Below are 23,912 nucleotides of genomic sequence, written 5' to 3'. Positions count from 1 at the left end.
GATGTTGTTCTAGGGTAAAGATGCGAGATAATCCTCGGAGGCCTACAATGGAGCAGATGGTCATGAGGAGAGAATATCATTTTGACCATTTAGTGACTAAACGATTTGCTGCAAGCATGCCAAATCTACCAGTAGACATCTGCCAAGATTTTTCAGCTGAGCATCTGTCTATAAGGAAGAACAAGTCTGAAAATGGTGCTGAATTATTTGCAAAATTTCAGTTAGTTCTAATATTCCTTTTTTAAAGTTTTTCTGTTCATTGTAATGAAGGATGTTTGTTATTCAGTTTCCCATTGTATTTTTAAAATAATTTAATTATAATCATTTTTCAATTAACATAAAATTCCATTTGATGTTCAGGCTTAAGCACTGGAATTGGCATACATTCAATCTTGGCTATTCAATATTTGTTGGTTTTAATATAGGCCGTCATATGTTTTGTAACACTCACTACTTTACCTTGGGTAGACAGTGGTATTTTGTGCTAGACCTGACTGTAAAAATATTCTAGGTGAATCTTGGCAGATTTCATAAAGCCAGTGATTTTAACTGTCTGCACTCTTTGCTGGAGAGAGTGGAACAACAATGAATTGCAGCAATAGAAAAATCGATTAATGATTGGAATTATTTGAATTGTAGACTTGTATATTGGCATTCGTAAACTTGTACTTACATTGTACGATGTACAGCCAGTAAACTACTTTTTTTTCTGAGATTGCAGTGACAAGGATGAGAGGGAATCTAATTGAAACATATAAGATTATTAAGGGTTTGGACACACTAAAGGCAGGAAACATGTTCCCGATGTTGGGGGAGTCCAGAACCAGGGCACAGTTAAGTTAATAAAAGTTAAGCCATTAAGAACGGAGATGAGGAAAAACTTTATCATACAGAGGGTTATGAATCTAGAATTCTCTGCCTCAGAAGGCAGTGTAGGCCAATTCGCTGGATGCTTTCAAGAGAGAGTTAGATGGAGCTCTTTAAGATAGCGGAGTCAGGGGAAATGGGGAGAAGGCAGGAACGGGGTACTGATTGTGGATGATCAGCCTTGATCATATTGAATGGCGGTGTTGGTTCAAAGGGTCGAATGGCCTACTCCTGCACCTATTGTCTATTGACCTTTATCTTTAAAAAATAATAATATATAGGAGTTGGAGCTATCTAATCCTTCATGTCTGCGTCTCCATTAAATAAGGTGGTAGCTCATCAGAAAACTTGATTTCCTGTTCCCTGTAACTTTCAATTCCCTTATAGATAAAAATTCTGATCAGTTTGGTGAATGTATACATTGAATCAGCCTGCACAACTCTTTAGGATAGAAATTTCAAAGGATTCACATACTTCTAAGAGAAGAAATTCATCCTCATCCTTGGATTAAATGCGTGATTCCTTATTCTGTAATTGAACACCTTAGTTTCAGATTTTTGTATCCTTTCATCATCCCTGTCGGACCCACATAGTTTTGTAGGATCATCATTTGCTCTCCTAACCTCAGTGAATATGGGCCCAATCTGCTCAAGCTTCCTTGTACGACAAAACTTTCATCTCAAGAATCAGTAAGGTAGACCTTCTCTGACCTGTATGCATTGTAAGTAAATTCCTGCTGCAGTAAAGAGACCAAAACAGTACATGTTGCTCTGTCTGTGGTCCTAATAATCCCTTGCAAAGTTGCAGCAAAACGTTTACTCTCTATTATCTTTGCAGTGAAGGCCAACATTCCATATGGTTTCCTAATTTTTGCTGCATTTTAATGCTAGCTCTCTGTATTCCAGGCATGAGGGCAGCCAGATCCCTTTACTTGCATTATTTTATAGTTGCTGCAATTTTGTGCTCTTGCATCTTTTTTCTTAGTCTTTAATTAATTTTATCAAAAATAATGAAGAGTTGAACAGGTACTTTGTTTGTGTCTTCCTTAGTGAAGACAGAACCAATCTTCCAGATGTACTAGAGGACAGAGGGAGACCGAGGAACTGAAAGAAATTTGCATTAGACAAGAAATAGTATTGGGTAGACTGATGGGACTGCAGGCTGATAAATCCCCAGGACCTAATGGTCTGCATCCCAGTATACTCAAGGAGGTTGCTCTAGAAATCATGGACGCATTGGTGATCATTTTCCAATGTTCACTGATTCTGATTCTGAACTGATTCAGGGTTGGAGGGTAGCTAATGTTATCCCACTTTTCGCAAAAGGCGTGAGAGAGAAAACGGGGAATTATAGAGCTGACGTCGGTGGTGGGGAAGATGCTGGAGTCAATTATTAAAAAGTAATAACGGTGCATTTAGATAGCAGTAAAATGATTGGTCCATCAGCATGGATTTATGAAGGGGAAATCCTGCTTGACTAATCTTCTGGAATTTTTTGAGGATGTGACAAGTAAAATGGGGTGGAGAGCCAGTGGATATAGTGTATCTGGACTTTGAGAAAGCCTTTGATAAGGTTCCACACAGGAGATTAGTGGGCAAAATTAGAGCACATGGTATTGGGGTAGGATATTGACATGGTTTGAGAATTGGTTGTCATAGAGGAAATAAAGAGTAGAATAAACATGTCCCTGTCAGAATGGCAGGAAGTGGCGAGTGGAGTGCCGCAAGGCTCAGTGTTGGAGCCGCAACTATTTACAATATATATTAATGATTTAGATGATGGGATTAAAAGTAACACTAGCAAATTTGCAGATGACACAAAGCTGAGTGGCAGTGTGAATTGTGAAGAGGATGCGAGGAGATTGCAGGGTGACTTGGAACAGGTTGAGTGAGTGGGCAAATGCATGGCAGTTGCCGTATAGTGTAGATAAATGTGAGGTTATTCACTTTGGCAACAAGAACAAGGAGGCAGATTTATTATCTCAATGGTGTCAGATTAGGAAAAAAGGGAAGTGCAACGAGACCTGGGTGTCCTTGTACACTAGTCACTGAAAGTAAACATGCAGGTACAGCAGGTAGTGAAGAAACCTAATTGCATGATGGCTTTCAAAACAAGAAGATTTTAGTATACGAGTGACAAGGTCCTTCTGTAGTTGTACAGAGCTCTGGTGAGACCACATCCGGAGTATTGTGTGCAGTTTTGGTCTCCTAATTAGAGGAAAGACATCCTTGCTATTGAGGCAGTGCAGCAAAGGTTCATGAGGTTAATCCCCGGGATGGCGGGACTGTCATATGAGGAAAGATTGGAAAGACTGGGCTTGTATTCACTGGAATTTAAAAGGATGAGAGGCTTTATTATAGAAAATTATAAAAGGACTGGACAAGCTAGATGCAGGAAAAATGTTACCTATGTTGAGGGAGTCCAGAACTAGGGGCCACAGTCTACGAAAAAATGGGAGGCCATTTAAAACAGATGAGAAAAAAACTTTTTCACCCAGAGAGTTGTGAATTTGTGGAATTCTCTGCCACAGAAGGCAGTAGAGGCTAATTCACTGGATGGATTTAAAAGAGAGTTAGAGCTCTAGTGGTTAGCAGAATTAAGGGATATGAGGAGAAGGCAGGCATGGGTAACTGATTGTGGATGATCAGCCATGATCACAATGAATGGCAGTGCAGGCTCGAAAGGCCAAATGGCCTTTTCCTGCACCTATTTTCTATGTTTCTGTAATATTTATGGATAGTGGTTCTATTTCATCCAAAATTAATAAATTGAAGTAAATTCATTTAGTAACTGTTAGGTTCAACAAGGGGCACATGAAATCCAAGTATGTGATAATAAAATGGGTACGTAAATAGCAATAATTTCGTAGATTAGTGAGTATCTGGGTGATATGGTAGATTAGTGAGTTTTGGAGGTTCAGATTCACAAGATATTGAAAGCAGTTCCTTGTGGATCTTTGAGATCAAAACTGGATGAAAGCAGTACTTTGCTGCAAGAAATAGAACAACCTGGACATTTCTGCTAATTTAACTAATTAAAATGTCCTGTGGAGGTCAGCAGAGAGTCGTCGGCAAATCATTGAGCATAGACTAGTAGAATTGGCTTATTTATTGGGATTCATTCTCATTGTCGAGTATACATTAGCATTACAAATTGGCATGTGCACCCTAGTTCTTTGCACTAATTTATATATAACTTCAGCTACATAGTAGTGCAGAATGACTACATCCAAAACTAGCTTAAACTTATTTGGACCGGGAAACATAATTTACATTATGTACTTGTGTGGATTGAAAATGAAACTTAAATATAATAAAAGTATATAGATTGGAAGCAACATTTAACTTTTCATATTTTGCTGCGCATCCATTTATTTCTAAAATCTGTTGGCACAGATTGAAATTCTTTGAATATATTAGTATATAGTATGTTAGTGAAAAGCTTTGTTTGTGTGCTATTCAGTCAAGTCACAATTTACATGAGTATAATCAAGCCATGTACAAGTACAACCAAGACACACAAAAAGCACAACTGGTAGTGTAAAGAGAAAATAGCAGAGTGTAGAATTTAATGTTACAGCGTTATCGTGTTACAGTCACAATGAAAGTACAGATTTTAAAATGCAAATTCTGCAATAAAGTGGGTTGGAAGTTTAGGATTACTCCCTGAACTTGCTGCCCCATGTTGCCTTAACCTGATGTGGATACAGGACGTCAGTAGAGCTAATCCTACAGTTCCAGGAACCTACTGACAAGATGGAGTGGCGACTAGACATCAGGTTTCGTCTACTAATGGTGCTTTGAAGTAATTTAAAATCCAAGTTGATTTAAATAATTTTAATAAAACTTGAACATCTTGAAAACCTTGAAATTAAGTAACACATATAAAATAAAATCAAGAATAATAAGTCAACCACTTAAATGTGCTTAGCTTTTTACCTCTGAGTGATTCCATTCAGTGCTCTTCTTCTGTGCTTATTAGTTGGTCTAGTCACAGACTGGGAGATCAGGCGCACATAAGTGAACTGGACAGCAGGGGGAAGGTAGCAATACCCCATAGAAACACAATGCATGATGAGGGCCAGTATATTTTCGCCTCCTCTGGAATGGGAATTTATTTTTTGCAATGGATAAAAGTCAACATTATATACAATCATTCTGAAGTTGGGGTTTTGATCTATTTCCAGACTAGGAAGAAGTGGCATTGAGTGGTACTGCCATTGATCAAGATAAATTTGAATATGGAGCTTAATACACCCAGCAACAAGGTCTCTCAGAATAGGTGAAACACACAAATACAGAATAAAACTCCTCTGCTACAAATTTTAACTCAAACCTAACCATATGATATGCCATAGGATATTTTTTCCATTTCCTGCTGTGATTGGTAAATTGACATTAATTTTAAAAGGGGGGACTTTTAATAGATTTGATTTGATGACACTTCAGGCCACCCTATTTTGACATACTGATTTATTTGTAAAAGTTAGAGGTCATCGAGTCACAGAGTGATACATTATGAAAACAGGCCCATCGGCCCAACTTGCCCACTCCAGCCAACTTGTCCCTGCTATATTAGTCCCACCTGCCTGCATTTGGCCCATAATCCCTCCAAACCTGTCCTATCCATGTACCTGTTTCTTAGATGTTGGGAAAATCCCAGCCTCAACTACCTCTTCTGGCAGCTTGTTCCATACATCCACCACCCTTTGCGTGAAAAAGTTACCCCTCGGATTCCTATTAAATCTTTTCCCCTTCACTTTAAACCTATGTCCTCTGGTTCTCGATTAAACTACTCTGGGCAAGAGACTCTGTGCATGTACCTGATCTATATCTCTCATGATACACCTCTTAAAGATCACCTCTCATTCGCCTGCGCTACAAGGAATAGAGTCCCAGCCTACTCAACCTCTGCCTATAGCTCAGACCCTCTAGTCCTGGCAACATTCTCGTAAATCTTCTCTGCACCGTTTCCAGCATGACAACATCTTTCCTATAACACAGAGCCCAGAATGGAACACAATACTCTAAATGCGGCCTCATCAACATCTTATACATCTGCAACATGACCTCCCAACGGTGCATATCTTGTTAATGGGTCGAGACTTTCCATCACCTTCATTTCTGAAAACCCTGTTATCGTATTCTAACATGCAGATATTATGTTTGGAACTCTACTCTAAAAACAATAGCTTACTTGCATTAAAAGCTATTACAGTGTATTTGATTGTGCATCGTTCAGTCTGAAATGGAAGTTTATGTAAAGTTGCATCCTGTTCTAAAGTTGGAGTGGTTTTAAAATAAGAAAACTTAATTTTAGAAAGTTTGTGAGCATAGGTAATTAACACACACACTGCAAAAATAGATGCAGGTTTGAGAATTACTTTGATATTGCTTAATTTGTTACTAATTTCATAAATATTTTTTTCAGCAATGAAGAAAAGCACAAAATCAGTGACAACTCTCAAGCTGCCAGAGTTTAGGTCCCCACTTAATTATTCCAGTGTTATTGCATGGTATACAGATTTCATCAACCTACTGAGCAAAGCCATAAATGCCACAGGACAGGAATGCTCAAGTCTGTTGGCAAGATATTACTACCTCCGTGGGTTGGCTTATTTGATGCAGGAAAAATATCTTGAAGCACTATCAGATTTCCAGAACCTGTACAAGACTGACCTTGACATTTTCCCCAAAGAACTTGTAAAGAAAGTGATAGGTGTGTTGCCTCCAGATCAACACAGTCAAGCAGGTCAGAAACCAGAATTAAAACGGCTTATAAGCATAATGCTAGAGAAGGAACAAAATGTAACGGCATCTGATGAACATGTGAAAAAATTTGAACTGCCTAAAACACATATGCACAAAGAAGATTTTCTGAAAAGGATCCAGGAATCTGGAATTGTGAAAGATGTCGGTACCATTCTTCGGCTATTCGATGCTCTAACTATAGGTTTGTGATGTACTTGACCACATATTTGTCTTTTGTTATTACATTTGGGAAATGTCTCTCATTCCAAAGTTCAGCCTCAAACATATCTGTATTATCTTAAAACATTTTTTTTTTCTCTGAGATTTTGGGGTGGCTTTTGTCATCATATTTCCATGAATTTGAATTCCATCCACGAGGACTGAACACATGTAACTCAGGATGCTTTGTAGGATAATATGAAGTTTCTTGCATTTCCGTTTAATTTGAGAAATGGAAGGATTATTGCATTTCCAATGTTTGTTTGATTGATTTCCAGCTGGAGGTACCAGCATCTTGGGTAAACCAATAATATGGTTGTCATAGCTCATGCACCAGCAGCAAACAGGAGGAAAAAAAATCGCTTATCAATGTAATCGCAACTTAATTCGGTCAGCCTGAGACTTACGAGATCAGGTTACTACCCTACCTTTGCATCGACTATGAGTTTGATGTCATCTTTAATTTTGATCTCTGTTTCTTGATTCTTTTCATTTTTTCTTTATTTCTCTGTCCATCTTTCTGACTATATTCACTGATACATTGCCATCTTGATTTACTTTCAGTTCTATATAAATTTTAAAATAAGTATTTCTTCAAATCTGCATTAACGTGAAGTGCAAAAATCCAAATTGCACTTCAATTGCTAGATAGACAATAGGTGCAGGAGTAGGTCATTCGGCCCTTCGAGCCAGCATTGCCATTCAATGTGATCATGGCTGATCATCCCCAATCAATACCCTGTTCCTGCCTTTCCCCATATCCCCTGACTACGCTATCTTTAAGTGCCCTATCCAGCTCTCTTGAAAGCATCCAAAGAACCTGCCTCCACCGCCCTCTGAGGCAGAGAATTCCATACACTCACAACTCTGTGAGAAAAAGTGTTTCCACGTCTAAGTTCTAAATGGCTTACCCCTTATTTTTAAACTGTGGCCCCTGGTTCTGGACTGCCCCAACATCGGGAACGTGTTTCCTGCCTCCAGCGTGTCCAAACCCTTAACAATCTTATATGTTGCAACGAGACCTGAGTGTCATGGTACACCAGTCATTGAAAGTAGGGATGCAGGTGCAGCAGGCAGTAAAGAAAGCGAATGGTATGTTGGCATTCATAGCAAAAGGATTTGAGTATAGGAGCAGGGAGGTTCTGCTGCAGTTGTACAGGGTCTTGGTGAGATCACACCTAGAGTATTGCGTACAATTTTGGTCTCCAAATCTGAGGAAGGACATTATTGCCATAGAGGGAGTGCGGTGAAGGTTCACCAGACTGATTCCTGGAATGTCAGGACTTTCTTATGAAGAAAGACTGGATAGACTCGGATTGTACTTGCTAGAATTTAAGAGATTGAGGGGGGATCTTATAGAAACATATAAAATTCTTAAGGGATTGGACAGGCTAGATGCAGGAAGATTGTTCCTGAAGTTGGGGAAGTCCAGGACAAGGGGTCACAGCTTAAGGATAGAGGGGAAATCCTTCAGAACCGAGATGAAAAAAACATTTTTCACGCAGAGAGTGATGAATCTCTGGAACTCTCTGCCACTCACCACTCTCTGTGTGAAAAAACTTCTTCTCATCTCAGTCTTAAAGGATTTCCCCTCTATCCTTAACCTGTGACCCCTTGTCCTGGACTTCCCCAACATCGGGAACAATCTTCCTGCATCTAGCCTGTCCAACCCCTTAAGAATTTTCCAACCCCTTAAGAATTTGCCTACCATTTCCATTGTGAAACAAATATGCCTCAATGTTATAAATTACATTTTATCTGTTTCACACTCTGTTTCACCAACTTGACTTCAAGTTGGTGAAAAGTGTTCTATGGATTAAGGATTTTATTCCTGTTGATCATGTAACATCTGTCACCAGTTTTGAAATATATCTTTCCTGTTTCATTTTGCATTTGTGTATATTGATACAATTTAGGAATAGTGGCAAATCATAATAACTTGCATAATTCCATCTTCCAAGTAATTTATGAAAGTAATTAATGAAGCAAATGAAGATAATGCAGGAGCATTCCCATGTTTCTTATAGATCACCAGAATGATTTCCAATATTTCACTTTTATCTCACGGGGGATGAGGGGATTACTGACCATGTCAATATTTAATGACTTACTTTAAATTGCTTTTGAGACAGTGGTTCTGTGCCACTTGGACAACTGTTTCTATATGCAGATACTCTCATAAAGCTGTTGGATGAGGAATTCTCAGATTTTGACCAACATGCGTAAAATGAACTAGATTTATTTCTCGTGAGAAACATGACTGATAGTATAACAATGCCCATACTGCCCTCATCCTCCTAAGCAATAAATTGATTTGTTTTTTTGGCTGTCGTAGAAAAAAACCTTGATCTGTTGCAGCAATGCAGCGTGCAGTTGGGTATGCACAGCAATCATGATGTTCCAGTGTAATGGAAGTACACTCCTAAATTGATGATTTAGGAGATTGAGAGGGGATCTTATAGAAACTTACAAAATTCTTAAGGGGTTGGACAGGCTAGATGCAGGAAGATTGTTCCCGATGTTAGGGAAGTCCAGGACCGGTCACAGCTTAAGGATAAGGGGGAAATCCTTTAAAACCGAGATGAGAAGAACTTTTTTCACACAGAGAGTGGTGAATCTCTGGAACTCTCTGCCACAGAGGGTAGTTGAGGCCAGTTCATTGGCTATATTTAAGAGGGAGTTAGATGTGGCCCTTGTGGCTAAGGGGATCAGGGGGTATGGAGAGAAGGCAGGTACGGGATACTGAGTTGGATGATCAGCCATGATCATATTGAATGGCGGTGCAGGCTCGAAGGGCCGAATGGCCTATTCCTGTACCTAATTTCTATGTTTCTATGTTTCTAAGTAAATGTCTAATGTGATAAATAGTTTATCTGGATGTGTTAAATTATATTGAATGTTTTTGAAGCTGCATTAACAGAAAAATAGAAGGACTTCTGCTATACTCCTGAATTTGTCTTTAAGATGTTGAAAGGATTTTGGGAGGTTGGGAGATGAGCTGGTCCTGTTCAGTCTCTCATTGATGATAACTTTCAGGTTAGTGATGATGAGAATTTTGTTGTGCTAATGCTGTCAATGTCATGAGAAAGCACAAAGTTCTGGACGTACTCAGCGGGTCAGGCAGCATCTGGTGAGAAAATGGACAGTCGTGATTTCAAATCAGGATCCTTTTCAGACTATAGACAATAGGAGTAGGCCATTCGGCCCTTCGAGCCCACACCGCCATTCAATATGATCATGGCTGACCATCCACAGATACTGCCTGACCTACTGAGTTGCTCCAGCATTTTGTGCCTTGCTCACGATTCCAGGGTCAGCAGTTCCTTGTGTCTCCACTTTACTGCTCCTCTGTGGAATGTGGAATTCTCTGCCACAGAAGGTAGTTGAGGCCAGTTCATTGGCTATATTTAAGAGGGAGTTAGATGTGGCCCTTGTGGCTAAAGGGATCAGGGGGTATGGAGAGAAGGCAAGGATGGGATACTGAGTTGGATGATCAGCCATGATCATATTGAATGGCGGTGCAGGCTCCTAGGGCTGAATGGCCTACTCCTGCACCTATTTTCTATGATTCTATGTTTCTACGTATTCTCCTCAAGATTTCTTCCTTTTCTTCGATGGGGCTTCTGTGAGACCCTCTCTCACTGCTTTGCCTCTGACTCCTGCTACTTTTGCTTTTGTTTACCCTCAACAGAATCTGCCTGACTTGCTGAGTTCCTCCAGTACTTTACGTTTTGATCAAGTTTCTACAAATTTAATCTAACTTTAAGGAACGCTATGCTGGATGACAAGGGATACAGAGTCTCTGTTCATAAAAGGGAGGCAGACGAGATTCAGATACAAGCAGCTGGGATCAAGTGAATCCCTGGAGGAGTATAGAAGACGCAGGAGTATACTGAAGAATAAAGAGGAAGATGATTGGACGTTTTAGCCTTCCATCACAGTGAGGATTGTGGGAATCTGCTGTGGTGGATGTTTATGTTAACTTTTATGTAGTTGTATGTCTTGTTGCTTTTGTTTTCATATGGCTGTATGGTAATTCGCATATCACTGTACCTTAATTGGTACATGTGATAATAAAAGACCATTGAAACCTTTGAGGAAGGAATTTGGAAAAAAGCCCATGAAATAGCTTTGGCAGAGAAAAACAAGGAGAGTCTAAAGAGATGTTATCAGTATATTAAAAAGGAAAAAGAGTAAGGAGGGAGCGAATAAGGGCTCGCTAAGACCAAAGTGGACATCTATGAGTGGAGCAGCAGGAATTGGACGAGTTTGTTAATAAATATTTATCTTGTTTTGATTCTGCGTAGTCGGGAGGGCTTTGTGCATTTGAGATTGTGTCTCACAAATTTGATTTCATTTTATTTTAAAGAAATATTTAAGGAGGTTGATGAAGTCAGGCCAATAGATGTAGTCTACATGGACTTCAGTAAGGCTTTTAATAGGGTTTGACGGGGTAGGCTGCTCTGGATTGCATGGGATCCAGAGAGAGAGTTAATTGGATACATAATTGGCTTTCAGCAAGCAGTGGGTGGAAGGCTGTAGTTTGGATTGGAGGCCCGTGACTAGTGGTGTATCTCACTATTGTTGTTTGTCATACATATCAATGATTTGGTTGAGAAATATACTCGGCAAGTATGCAGTTTACAATAAAATAAGTGTTATTGTAGACAGTAAGGAACGTTATCAAGAATTGCAACATCATCATCATCAACTGGGTAAGTGAGTCAAGGAATGGCAAATGGATAAATGTGACAAAATCAGATGGGTATGAGGTATGCATTTTGGAAAATCAAATCAGGGTAGGACTTTCACAGTGAACAGTAGGGCCCTGGACAGTGTTGTAGAACAGAGAGTATAGCTACATAATTTCACACAGGTAGACAAGGGGGTGAAAAAGTATTTTGGCATGTTGGCCTTCATCAGTTAGGGCATTGAGTCCAGAAATTTGGGATGTTAAGTTTCAGTTGTATAAGACATTAGTGAGGCCATACATGGGAATATTGTGTTCAATTTTGATCACCCTGCTACAGGAAAGATGCCTTTAATCTGGAAAGGATGTATAAAAGATTTCCTAGGATGTTGCCAAGGATTTGAGGGCCTGGGCAGGTTATGTCTTCATCCATTCATCCATGGATCTTCATCCTTTGGAGACTGAGGAGTGATCTTCTAAAAGTGCATTAAATAATGAAGGGCATGGAAAGGGGAAATGCGCACTTTTTCGCAGAGCAGGGGCCTCAAGAACTAGAGGTATAAGGTGACAGGAGAAAGATTTAATAAGAATCTGAGGGGCAACATTTTCAGAGAGGACAGTAAGTGTATGGAACATGTAGCAGAGGAAGTAGTTGAGACAGGTACAATAACAAAGGACAGGAAAAGGATATGGGCCAAATGTAGGAAAATGAGACTAGATGGTCATCTTGGCCGTCAAGGATGAGTTAGGCTCAATTGCCTGTTTTTGTGCAGTATGACTCATTGTCATATACAGCAGGTTGCAATTAAATTCCTAGTTCACATAAAGGGGCTGTCCCACTTGGGCGACCTAATCCGCGAGTTCTGGCGAGTTTGCCCTCGACTCATACTCGCAGCATGGTCCCCACGAGGTTGTTGGAGGTCTTTATAACTCTCCTTCATGCACGAGAGTAGTCCCCGTGTACTCGAGGCCTCAGCTAGGTCACGGCGTATTTTTCAACATGTTAAAAAATGTCCGCGAGTAAAATAAGGTCGCCATGGGAAAAAAATCTATACTATTTTTACTTGTAGGTTTAGTCGTAGTAGGTCAGCATGTTAGTCATAGGTAATCGAGGGTAGTCGAAGGTAGTCGTAGATAGTCCTCATCATAATCGAAGGGAGGTCGAAAGAGGTCGTCTTCACTCTCCACTATTCGGTGTCCAATTTTCTCGAAGCTAGTCTTCAACATAGTCAAAGGAGGTCTTCTACATAGTCAAAGGAAGTCTTCAACATGACATTTTTTCAAACTCTCCTAAACTCTTCTAAACTCTCCAATTAGGTCGCCCAAGTGGGACAGCCCCTTTTAGGTCACAGTGTAAACACTATACATACAGTAGTGATAAATGCAAGGATAATTACAACTATTGCAAAAAGGCAAAATATTGCTTGATTGTAGTACAAATTTCAAGTTGTGTAAAAGAATATAAAAATACATTAACAGAATAATTGACCAAGGTAGAGTTATGAATTGGAGTATGTGGTAGCGTTAAGGGCCTGTCCCACTGTACGAGGTAATTCAAGAGCTCTCCTGGGTTTTCCCCTGATTCGACCTCGGAGAATGTCCATAGCGGGTCCGTAGGAGTTTGTGGATGTCTCAAAGCGGCTCGGACGAGTAACGGTAGGTACTCGGGAAATCCGGTAAACTCGTGCCATTTTTTCAACACTGGAAAATGTTCACGAGTAAAAAAATACCTGTGATGGAAAAAATGGTTACTTTTTACTCGTACGAGCCGCTACGAAACATCCACGAACTCCTACGGACCTGCTACGAACATTCTCCGAGTTCGAATCAGGGGAAACTCGGGAGAACTCTTGAATTATCTCGTACAGTGGGGCAGGCCATTTAGGAATGGGATGTGAAGAGGATGTTGGGTAGCAATGGGGGAAAAACTGATCCTAAATCTGGACATCCTAGATTTCAGGCGGAATAGGCAGGGTATTGGACACCCTTCATGATACTTCCAGCCTTCCTGATGCAATGCACCTTGAATACGGACTGTATGGAAGAAAGTGGCAAGCCCATGATGATCTGGGCTTATAACTTCCTTAATGGCCCAAACATGGTTAATAATCTGATGTAAGGAATGTTTATCCAAAGGAGTCATAATATGATCAAATTCAATGTTAAATTTGAAAAGGAGATAGAACAACAAATACCTTCATGTGTTCGAATAATGAGACTTTCGTTAAGATTTAATTTTGTAATGATTGCAAAGGGCGGGACAAAATGACTATTTTCTAATTTCCTCATTTAAACGTGTGGATTCAGTTATCTGTTTACATCTATGGAACTTTTAAGGAATTTTTGATTGCTTCACTGTTATGCTGCAAAAAAGCAATTAAATAATGATACATTTACTGGTGGCTAGTTTCCAGGTAAGTATTTTTGTCATTGTCAGCTGAAGTTTTGCTATTGTACATTTCCATCTCCTTTAAATTGACCCTGAATGTTCGATCATAATAACATGTGACTTCATTTTCTATTGAGTTACTGAAATAGGGAGGTAATCTTTCATTTAATTCTCAAAACACCTCTCCTTTGTTTTATCTATATTGTTTTCCCTCAGTTAATTCTGAAAAGAACAAACTTAAATATCGTGACATGACAACGGAGCAAATTACAACAGCTAAAGTGGTTTCAAGATCAGTGTTTTATTTATCGGCTGAGACTGGTAAGCAGAATATAATGCCAGCCCATCTCTGTAAACTAACACTAACATTCATGATCTTTTTTTTTTTAACTACCATGGCCAGAGTCTTTAAATACTCATCTATTGAAGTTAAATTTCCTTTCAACCTTTTTCTGGTAAAGCAGGCAATTAATATTCCTCTCATTATCTTTTTTTTTTAAAGGTAGTGTTCAGCTCTGGCTTCCTGGACTGTTGCACTGCTTGGGGTTTCCTTCAGATAGCTAATTTCAGTACAGGTAGTGCTGCTCTAATGTGCGTTTCCATAATACAATTAATGAATTTGCAAACACTATCTGTATTACGCGGGCCAAATTGATTATAACAAGATTTTGATCTGGACCAGACAAGCACTTATGATAGTTTTTTTTCCCTGCTTAATTTCCAAAGTAGCATGAGAAAAAAACCTTTGCATGTAACTTATTGTCAGAAAGCCTCTTTACATGTAACCATTCTGCAGTAATCAGACACCATTGAATCTTAAGAACACAGCAGCTAGTTTCACCAGGAGGCCAGTGAAATTGACTTCTATTGACATTTGTACAATGATTCTCACATACAGCCTTTAGTATTATTTAATATGCAGTAATAAAAAATACACGCATCTTTTAAAAATGCCTTTTTGAAAATTCTACAGTGAAAAATAATGTTGTTTTGAAAGCCTGAAACCTCCAGCTGCTAACCACTTTTACCCATTGACACAATTGTTTTTGGAACAAGTTTTTGTATAACGTTAAGTTTCTTAGGAAGTTGACTTGTGTTATAGCAGAACGACCTGTACTTTGAATCATTGGGTATCAAGGAATATATTCATGTCAGAGTGTGATTTGGTGAAACATTAAAAGTGCGCAGTATTCACAAGCCCTTCTTGTGCTTGTTCAAAGCATTATAGTTTTTGGGTACTGGTGAAGAAGCCTTGTTGATCATGTGCAGTACGAATTGCAAGTATTGGATATACTATACATAATACATTAGAGGAAGGTATGGATGTTGAAGCTGATGAACAGTGGTGACAATCATGTGCTTTGACTTTGGCAATGTCAAGCTTTTTGAATGTTGCTGCAGTTGAACTCATTGAGTAAGTTGAGAACATTCTAGCATACTAGGTCCTTCTGGATTATAGGTAACGATTTGGGAGTCGGGAGGTGTACTTATTTCAATATAAATAGCATTTTGCTGGGGTGTAGTAACCCTGCAATTTATATGGCTGGTCCAGTTAGGTCTTTCATCCTTTTTAAATTTCATTGTTGTTCTATTCTCTATACCTTTGGAAGGATAAGGGTTGGAAGATTTTAGGAAGACAGTGCATTATATCTCAGAGAAAGACTAGAGAGCAGCTGTTCCACATAAAAATTATTAAGCGTTTGATATTGTCCGAACACTACAATGCTCCTAGTGCTACTCAAAGTTGCATGTTTCTGGGTCTTTCTAACTTTAGTCTTTTTGGACAGGTTTATGGTGTACTTTTAAACTGGTAATATCCATTTCATCCTATACTGTCTTTGTACTAATTGATAAGTAACTGCAGATGTTTATTGCTTACACAAAATGTCTTCAGATTTTAGTTTCTTTGTATGATTATTTCTGTTCATTGCAATTTGGAATTAAATAGAACATTTGATAGGTAAAAGTTATTGGAAATACATTAATTTTTCAAACTTTAGGAAGAAGATATCTATTTTAGTGATTTTTTTTCCTGAGAACTAAATACTGTATTGGTAATGCCCCCAGAAAGAACCTTCTCTTTAAATAGTGTTCTCATGAAGACATGCTATTTTATTTCAATCATATCCAAAAGATACTGCTTGGATAGGTGCCCTCAATATATGGTTTGAGGAATGACTAAATTATGTAATATTTTTGGGGTAAGACTTTTGACCTGCACTGTAATCTGCTCTGAGATGAAAATGTTGTCCTAACGCTAATGTGCAGTTCGCAACTTTCTTCAGAGAGAAGTATGAATTTGATAAAATTTTAAATATTTTCACTTCACATTATTAAAAAATTGATAGAGGAGATTTTGCACAGAAACAGAATTGACAATGCTAAAAATGAAAATGTTCCTTATGGGAAATGCTTCCGCTGTTCTTGTTTTCACTACCTTTCTGCTTTTGTGGGTACAGAAATGCTTATGTGGAAATCATAGACTCCATTACAAATAGGGCAGGTAATGGCTGACTGAATGGCCGTGGTGGTGGTGGGGTGGGGTGGACTGATTGCTGCTAGGATATCAAGGCTGAGTTTGTAAGGCAATGTTCCTTATACAGGGCTATGAATGAACTTGAAGCATGAACGTGAGGTATAATTGAACGCTGCTCCTCCCCCCCCCCCCCAACATCGGGAACAAGTTTCCTGCCTCTAGCGTATCCAAACCCTTAACAATCTTATATGTTTCAATAAGATCCCCTCTTATCCTTCTAAACTCCAGAGTGTACAAGCCCAGCCGCTCCATTCTCTCAGCATATGACAGTACCGCCATCCCGGGAATTAACCTTGTAAACCTACCCTGCACTCCCTCAATAGCAAGAATGTCCTTCCTCAAATTAGGGGACCAAAACTGCACACAATACTCCAGGTGTGGTCTCACTAGGGCCCTCTACAACTGCAGAAGGACCTCTTTGCTCCTATACTCGACTCCTCTTGTTATGAAGGCCAACATGCCATTCTCTTTCTTCACTGCCTGCTGTACCTGCATGCTTACTTTCATGGACTGATGAACAAGGACCCCCAGATCCCGTTGTACTTCCCCTTTTCCCAACTTGACGCCATTTAGATAGTGACCTGCCTTCCTGTTTTTTATACCAAAGTGGATAACCTCACATTTATCCACATTAAACTTCATCTGCCGTGCATCTGCCCACTCCCCCAACCTGTCCAAGTCAACCTGCTTTCTTATAGCATCCTCCCCACAGTTCACACTGCCACCCAGCTTTGTGTCATCTGCAAATTTGCTAATGCATCTGCTAAATTTGCAAATCTGCAGATTGTGCTGAAAGCTGTTTGGGGATCTGATAAAGGAATGAAAGACTAAATGCTGCCTCTTATAGAACGTGGATCAGTTCAGCACAGGAACAGGCCCTTTGGCCCACAATGTCCGTGACAAACAAATGCCAGATTAAACATACCTACTCGTGATCCATGTCCCTCCATTCTCAGCATTTTTATGTGCCTATCTAAAAGCCTCTTAAATGCTACTATCATATCTGCTTCCACATGACCTGAATCTTTTGTGTGGCTGGAGAGGATACAAAGATCTTTGTCAAGGCCCCAACAATCTCCTCTCTTGCCACTATCCAAAAATAAGGCCCTGGGAACTTATCCACCTTAATACTCATCAAGAGATCAAACACCACCTTCTTGATCCTAAAATACTTTAGCATATTAAGGTATATCTATCCTGCACTGATCTCATTATCTGCCATATCCTTCACCACAGTGAATACCATGACCATTTACTCTGGCTCATGGCATCAATTCCCTCCTTTTGCTTTGAGTTGTCCCATCCGCCCTCTAGCTACCCTTGTGTTTTTTATGTATGTATAAATTGCCTTAGGCTTCTCTTCAATCACACGTTCCAATTACATTACATGACCCCTTTTGGCCCTCCTAATTCAGTGCTTGAGTTCTCTCCCGCTTTTTTTATATTCCTCAAAGGCCCTGATTTCATCTTCCTGAACCTTGCATATGCTTCCATTTTTCTTTCTGACCAAATTTACAACCTCTCTCAACATCCAAAGTTTCCTTATCTTGCCATCCTTATCCCACCTCCTTACTTGGAACATGCTGGTCCTGAGCTCTGATCAGCTTGTATTTAAATGACTCCCTCATGACAAATGTGGGCTTATCCAATAACAGCTGCTCCTAGCTTACTCTCCCTAGCTCCACCCTAATAACGTTATAATTTGCCCTACCTAATCTAATCCTTCCCCCACGGTCCAGACTTGCCCTTATTCATAACTATCTTAAAACTTATGGAGTTGCCATCACTGTCCCCAAAATGCTCTCGTACAGAAACAACAGTCACCTGGCCAGGTTTGCTTCCTTGTAAAAGATCAAGGATGGTCCTTCCTCTAGTTGGACTATCCACAAACTATTTCAAGAAACCAATTTGGATACATCGAACAAATTCTGTCCCATGAAAGCTCCTTGGAATGAGGAAGTCCTAGTCCATAATGAAGAATTTAAAGCCACCCAATACAACACCCATATTGTTTTTATATCTTTTTGAATCTGTTCCTCTATCTCCTGCTGGCTATTGGGAGACTTATAGTATAATCCCACTAGAGTGATTGTATCGTTCTTATTTTTAAGTGCTCCCAATATTTCCTCAATGGATGAAGCCTCCAGCATGTCTCTCAAAATGCAACTGTGACATTTCTCCTGATTACCAATGCAAATTCCTTCACTTTAGGCTCCCACCAATGCACATTTGAAACATTGGAACTCTGGAATGCTGAAGTGCCAATTCTATCCCTCTTGCAAACATTGTCTTTGTAATGGCCACAGTGTTCCATGCACTGATCCATGCTTTATCTGCTTTACCAATGATACACACTATATTGAAATAGATTATGATGCATATTTATGATTATGTTGTGTTAATGATTTCAAGCAGCTTTCTTGGCTTGATATGTTGCTTCGCTTCAACTATTATTTTCTCTCTTTAACTGCTTGTGAGGAAGATCTTTCTGCATTGGGCAATTTTGCAGAACAATTGATATTTCGGCCAAATGCAATTGATCCCGAATCCTGTACGTCTATACGTCTGTACGTTATAATACATCTTGGTGCATCGGCGTGCTGTATAACATGCAACATTACTACGCTGTTATGATTTTTTTAAATCATCGTTATGAATTTAAGAGTTTTAAGTTTTGTTTGTTATGGCAAATCACAATTCTGCATGGATTTTAAGGAAAAGAAAATCTTGTGGCAAATGGCCACGATTTCTCTTTACTTCATATGGGTAAATATAATAAAAGCTTAAGAACTATAGACCAGTAAGCCTAACATCTATGGTAGGAAAGTTACTGGAGAGAGTTCTGAGGAACATGATATACATGCATTTGGATGGATGGACAAGGGTTGATTTGAGATAGTCAGCATGGTTTTGTGCATGGGAGAATATGTTTCATGAACTTAATTGAGTTTTTCTTTGAAGAAGTGACCAAGAAGGTCGTTGAGGGCAAGGCCATAGACATATTTTATATGGACTTCAATGGTTTTGATATGGTTCTGCATAGTAGACTGCTCTGAAAGGTTCAGGGAGACTCGGCTACTGGATACAGAATTAGATTAATGGTTGGAAGAAGAGTGGAATGTTGTTTTTCAGACTGGGTGCCTATCGCTATGATGTGCCTTAGTGAACAGTGCTGAGCCCATTTGTCATCTATATCAATGATTTGGATGAGACGGTACAAGGCAAGATCAGTAAGTTTGAAGATCACACTAAAATAGGTTGCATTTTAGACAAGTGAAAATGATTATCGATAATTACACTGGCATCTTGAACAGCTGGGCAAGAGGACGGAGGAATGCAATTGGAGGTTAATTCGGATAAGTGTGAAGTGTTGCAGTTTGAGAATCATACAGTTAATGCTGGGACCCTGGGGAAAGTTGTAGAGCAGAGGGATCTCAGAGTACAAGTACATAGTACCCTGGAAGTGGCATCTCGGGAGATAGGATGGTGAAGAAAGCTTTAGGCATGTTGCTGGGAATTGAGTATAAAATTTGGAGCACTCTGTTATAGTGGTATAAGAAATTGGAGTATTATGCTTGGGGTTGGTCATTCTGCTATAGGAAAGATGCCAATTAGATGGAAAGGATGCAGAGAATATGAGGATGTTGCTAAGACTTGGATCTAAGCTGATAGGGAGTGGTTGGGCAGGTTTGGACTTTATTCCTAGAAGCAAAGGAGGCTGAGAGGTGATCTTCATAGATTTTCAGGGGAATTAAGAACTAGAGGAGATAGATTTACAATGAGAGGAGAATGATTTAATCGAAAATTAAGGGGTAGTTTTTCGCACAGTGCCTGGTTGGTATGAGGCATCTTGTTAGCCGTGGACAAGTTAGGCCTTTAGGGCCTGTTTATTTACTCTATGACTCCCTCGATTAAGCTTTCCAACTGGAATCTTGTATTTGTATGTATGTATTTTACTCAAATTGTATATTTTTAACATGTAATGATAATTAATTTCATAACTGTGATGTACGTTGCATTAAAAATGACAATTTGGGAAATTAATTAATTAATTAAAAGCTTTTCTCTTGGAAGACATCCAATGTCTGTGGAGAATCTTTTAATTCTATTTTGAATTTTTTGTAATTTTTGAAAGGGATATTCAGTTAATGAATAATCATTCATTGATAATTTTAATTTTGTTTGTATTGAAGGACACCTGAAACAGATTGATCCTGAGACATTTAGAGACTTCTACAATTTTTGGAAAGAATCAGAAGCTGAAGCCCACGAAGTTAACCTTCCTCTGGAAGTGATAGAATATCTGGATAAAAACGAGAGTGTCTTTAAATTGTCATCAGCTGTGAAGACCAACTATGGTGTTGGTAAAATTGCATTGACACAGAAACGACTTTTTCTTCTTAAGGAGGGCAGACCTGGCTATGTTGAAATCAGCAAATTCAGAGACATAATGGTACTACCTTGGAATTGTTGTTATTATGGCCAAGCTTTTTGAATGCTTGGTGCTTTTTGTTGTTTATAATTTGTCATGCATAGTTTGAAGCAGACCTGCTGCCCAATTAATTAATCATAAACCTTTCTCTTGTATCATTGGTTGATTCACATAACAAATGATCAAACCCGAAATGTCGCAAATTTCTTCTCTCCATTGATGTTGCCCATAGATTTTTCCAGCATCTGCAGTTCTTTCTTAAACAAGTATAGTATGTTTATTAGCACTTAAATTAATGCCCCCTAAAAATATATTTTCTTTCTTTCATTCAGTTAGATTAAAAAAAAAAGAATATATTCTATATTCAATAGCAAACAACAGATAGGATGGTTAATATATTAATTAGTTGACTATTGAGATGCACTGATCATCAAATTTGACCTCTGGAGATGAGAGGTAAATAAATTGTTTTTAAAATGGCTTACTCAGCAATATTGTCACTTACAATTCAAAATGAGGGGATGGTGAACATTTTGATGCTTCATTTTCTTGAGGCTTTTTATTCGATTCTTGATATAAAGTAAGGTTATCTGTATTCTCAAAACACTTCTGATTAGGAAGTATATTAGAGAACATTTCTAAATATGTTTCTAAGGAGCACTATGAAACAAAATTATTGTGATTTGAAATATCTGAGATATTTGGAAAATTGTCAAAGCTGGGTTTGAGGTTAGCTTTATCTTAAAGGAGGATAAAGTTAGGAATTGGGAGAAAATTCAGAGTTTAAGATTTTCAGCTAAAGGCATCAACGCTAATGATGATGTGGTCAATTCTAATGATGTTAGAAAACTCATGAATGTGGAAGCTCTGAAGATGTGAAGAGATTACAGAAGGATGGAAGGGCAAGACTATGGCAGAATTTGAATGCAAGGATGAGAATTTTTTAATCGTCTTAGTTTGTAGTTCAGCATTGACAGATGAGGGGTAAGCAGGACTTGTTGTGAGTTAGGACAGGGACACAAGATTCTGGAGATGAGAACAAGGGAAGGACCATTGAGAGGAGGTGAATTTGGAACATGTAAACTGTAAGCCACCACTGAAGTAATTTTTTTTTTTAAATGTTGATATGTAGTATTTTCTCCCTCTTTTGTCAGGAAGTTGAAAACGTATCAGTGATGTTTTTCCCACTTCGAATCCCAGCTCTCAAAATTAAAACTGCACTGAAAGAGCCATTTGTTGGAAACCTGAAAACCGAACGTGATCTTTGGCAACTGATTGTGAAAGAGATGTGGGCTGGGAGAACGATGGCAGATAAGCACAAGGTTTGATTCTTTTTTAATTTTGAGTTTTGGATGCTGACTATTTTAGAGTTGTTTTTATAAAACTCTAATAATCTAAACCCTTGATCAACTTTAACGGATTTGGTAAGATTCTCGAGAAACTATGTTTATAGCAATCTTTTGCTTTCTTGAGGATCTATAAATAAATATGTGTATGAAGGAACTACAGATTCTGGTTTAAACCGAAGATAGACATAAAATGTTCGAGTAACTCAATGGGACTGAAGAAGGGTCTCGACCCAAAACGTCACCCATTCCTTCTCTCGAGAGATGCTGCCTGTCACGCTGGGTTACTCCAGCATTTTGTGTCTCTCTTCGCTATAAATAATTAGGTTTATATATGAAGACATGTCTTTAAGAGAGTCCATGGTTGCAATGATTGCAGAAACCCCAATGATTTCAATTTAAATGGAATTTAAAAATTGGTTAGATTTGACAACAGGTCAACTGGGGTTGATAGATTTGATGGACACGTATATAGATGGGAAAGGTTTGGAGGAATTTGGGCCAGGTGCAAATAAGTGGCATTAGGTCAGTTAGGCAACAAGGTCCCCATGGACAGGTTTGGCCAAAAGTCCTATTTCTGTGTTGTGTAGCTTTAGACTTTAGATTGCATGGAAACATACCCTTTGGCCCACAGAATCCATGCTGATCAGCAATCACCCCATACATGAACAGTATCCTACATACTAGGGACAATTTACAATTTTACCCAAGCCCATTAATCTGCAAACATGTATGTCTATGCCACCCCTAAGACTTTAGGACTCTAGGACTTTAAGAAAGGAATGGGGTTAGCAAGGTAAATATTTTACAAATTGAGAGGAAATCCCAATATTGAAATTGTGTTGTCTTCTTCTAAATAACAAAAAATGGAAACTCTCTTGAGCAAACAATTTGAAGCTGGAAACTCAGCGGGACAGGCAGCATCTCCGGAGAGAAGGAATGGATGACGTTTTTGGTCGAGACCTTTCTTCAGACTGAAGCCGGGTTTTGTATGCTGATGACACAGTAAATTGCAACAAACAATAGGCAAGAAGCTGGGGAGATCATTCATTAGTCACAATCATTCATGGTGGCTTTCAGATTATTTTATTGCATAAGTAGATAAAAGTATAAAGGAGAAAAATAAAATTTCAAAATTCTAAAATGTTGCTATCTTAATTTCTGTAATGTTAAAGCGTTTGTTTTACTGTGTAATTATTCTTCAATATCACAGCTGTTCGGTTGCATAACTTTAGTAAATATTTTAACTTGCTGTTTTAGGATCCACAGTACATTCAGGAAGCATTGACAAATGTTTTGTTGATGGATGCTGTGGTTGGATGCACGCATTCACGAGCCATTTATGCTGCTTCTAAATTGGCTTATTTTGACCAAATGAGGAATTTGGGTAGGAACTAACATTCTTTCAAATTTTTTTGATTTTTCAATCTTATTTTTAATAGTTTTTTTCCAGACTTTGCAATGACATTGTTTATTACTCAGAATAGATCATTTGAAGCACAAATATGGGTTTGAAACATAGAGTAATAATACTTAATAATAGGCCCATAATTAATCCATATACATTTTCATTATCATATCTAAATTATGACAATATTATATGTTCATTCTAACATAAAAAATAATGAACTGCACAAGTGGCTCTCACTGTTTTTCAAGGGGGGGGGGGGGGGAGATATGCTA

The 23,912-nt window shown here is 38.7% G+C and overlaps 1 protein-coding gene across 5 annotated transcripts in view; it reads left to right on the top strand.

The window, feature by feature from the left end:
- LOC129696221 (DENN domain-containing protein 3-like) overlaps window positions 1–23,912 on the top strand; it is a 92,827-nt gene that overhangs the window by 56,867 nt on the left and 12,048 nt on the right. For 4 of the 5 annotated variants that reach the window (XR_008723289.1, XR_008723290.1, XM_055633896.1 and 1 more), the window contains exons 13-18: window positions 14–195; window positions 6,298–6,819; window positions 14,132–14,236; window positions 20,645–20,904; window positions 22,038–22,205; window positions 23,490–23,616. Coding sequence is in view for 3 of the 5 variants with exons in the window: in XM_055633896.1 (XP_055489871.1) it covers window positions 14–195; window positions 6,298–6,819; window positions 14,132–14,236; window positions 20,645–20,904; window positions 22,038–22,205; window positions 23,490–23,616 (1,364 nt within the window). In the remaining 2 variants the exon portion in view is untranslated. The remainder of the gene's footprint in view (window positions 1–13; window positions 196–6,297; window positions 6,820–14,131; window positions 14,237–20,644; window positions 20,905–22,037; window positions 22,206–23,489; window positions 23,617–23,912) is intronic. The other variant, XM_055633897.1, reaches the window with a different exon arrangement.

This window comes from Leucoraja erinacea, chromosome 4 (genome assembly GCF_028641065.1).
Source record: "Leucoraja erinacea ecotype New England chromosome 4, Leri_hhj_1, whole genome shotgun sequence".
In the NCBI taxonomy this organism is placed as follows: Eukaryota; Metazoa; Chordata; class Chondrichthyes; order Rajiformes; family Rajidae; genus Leucoraja; species Leucoraja erinaceus.
The sequence above is the reverse complement of the archived record's forward strand: the minus strand, read 5'-3'. Positions and strand labels throughout refer to the sequence as shown.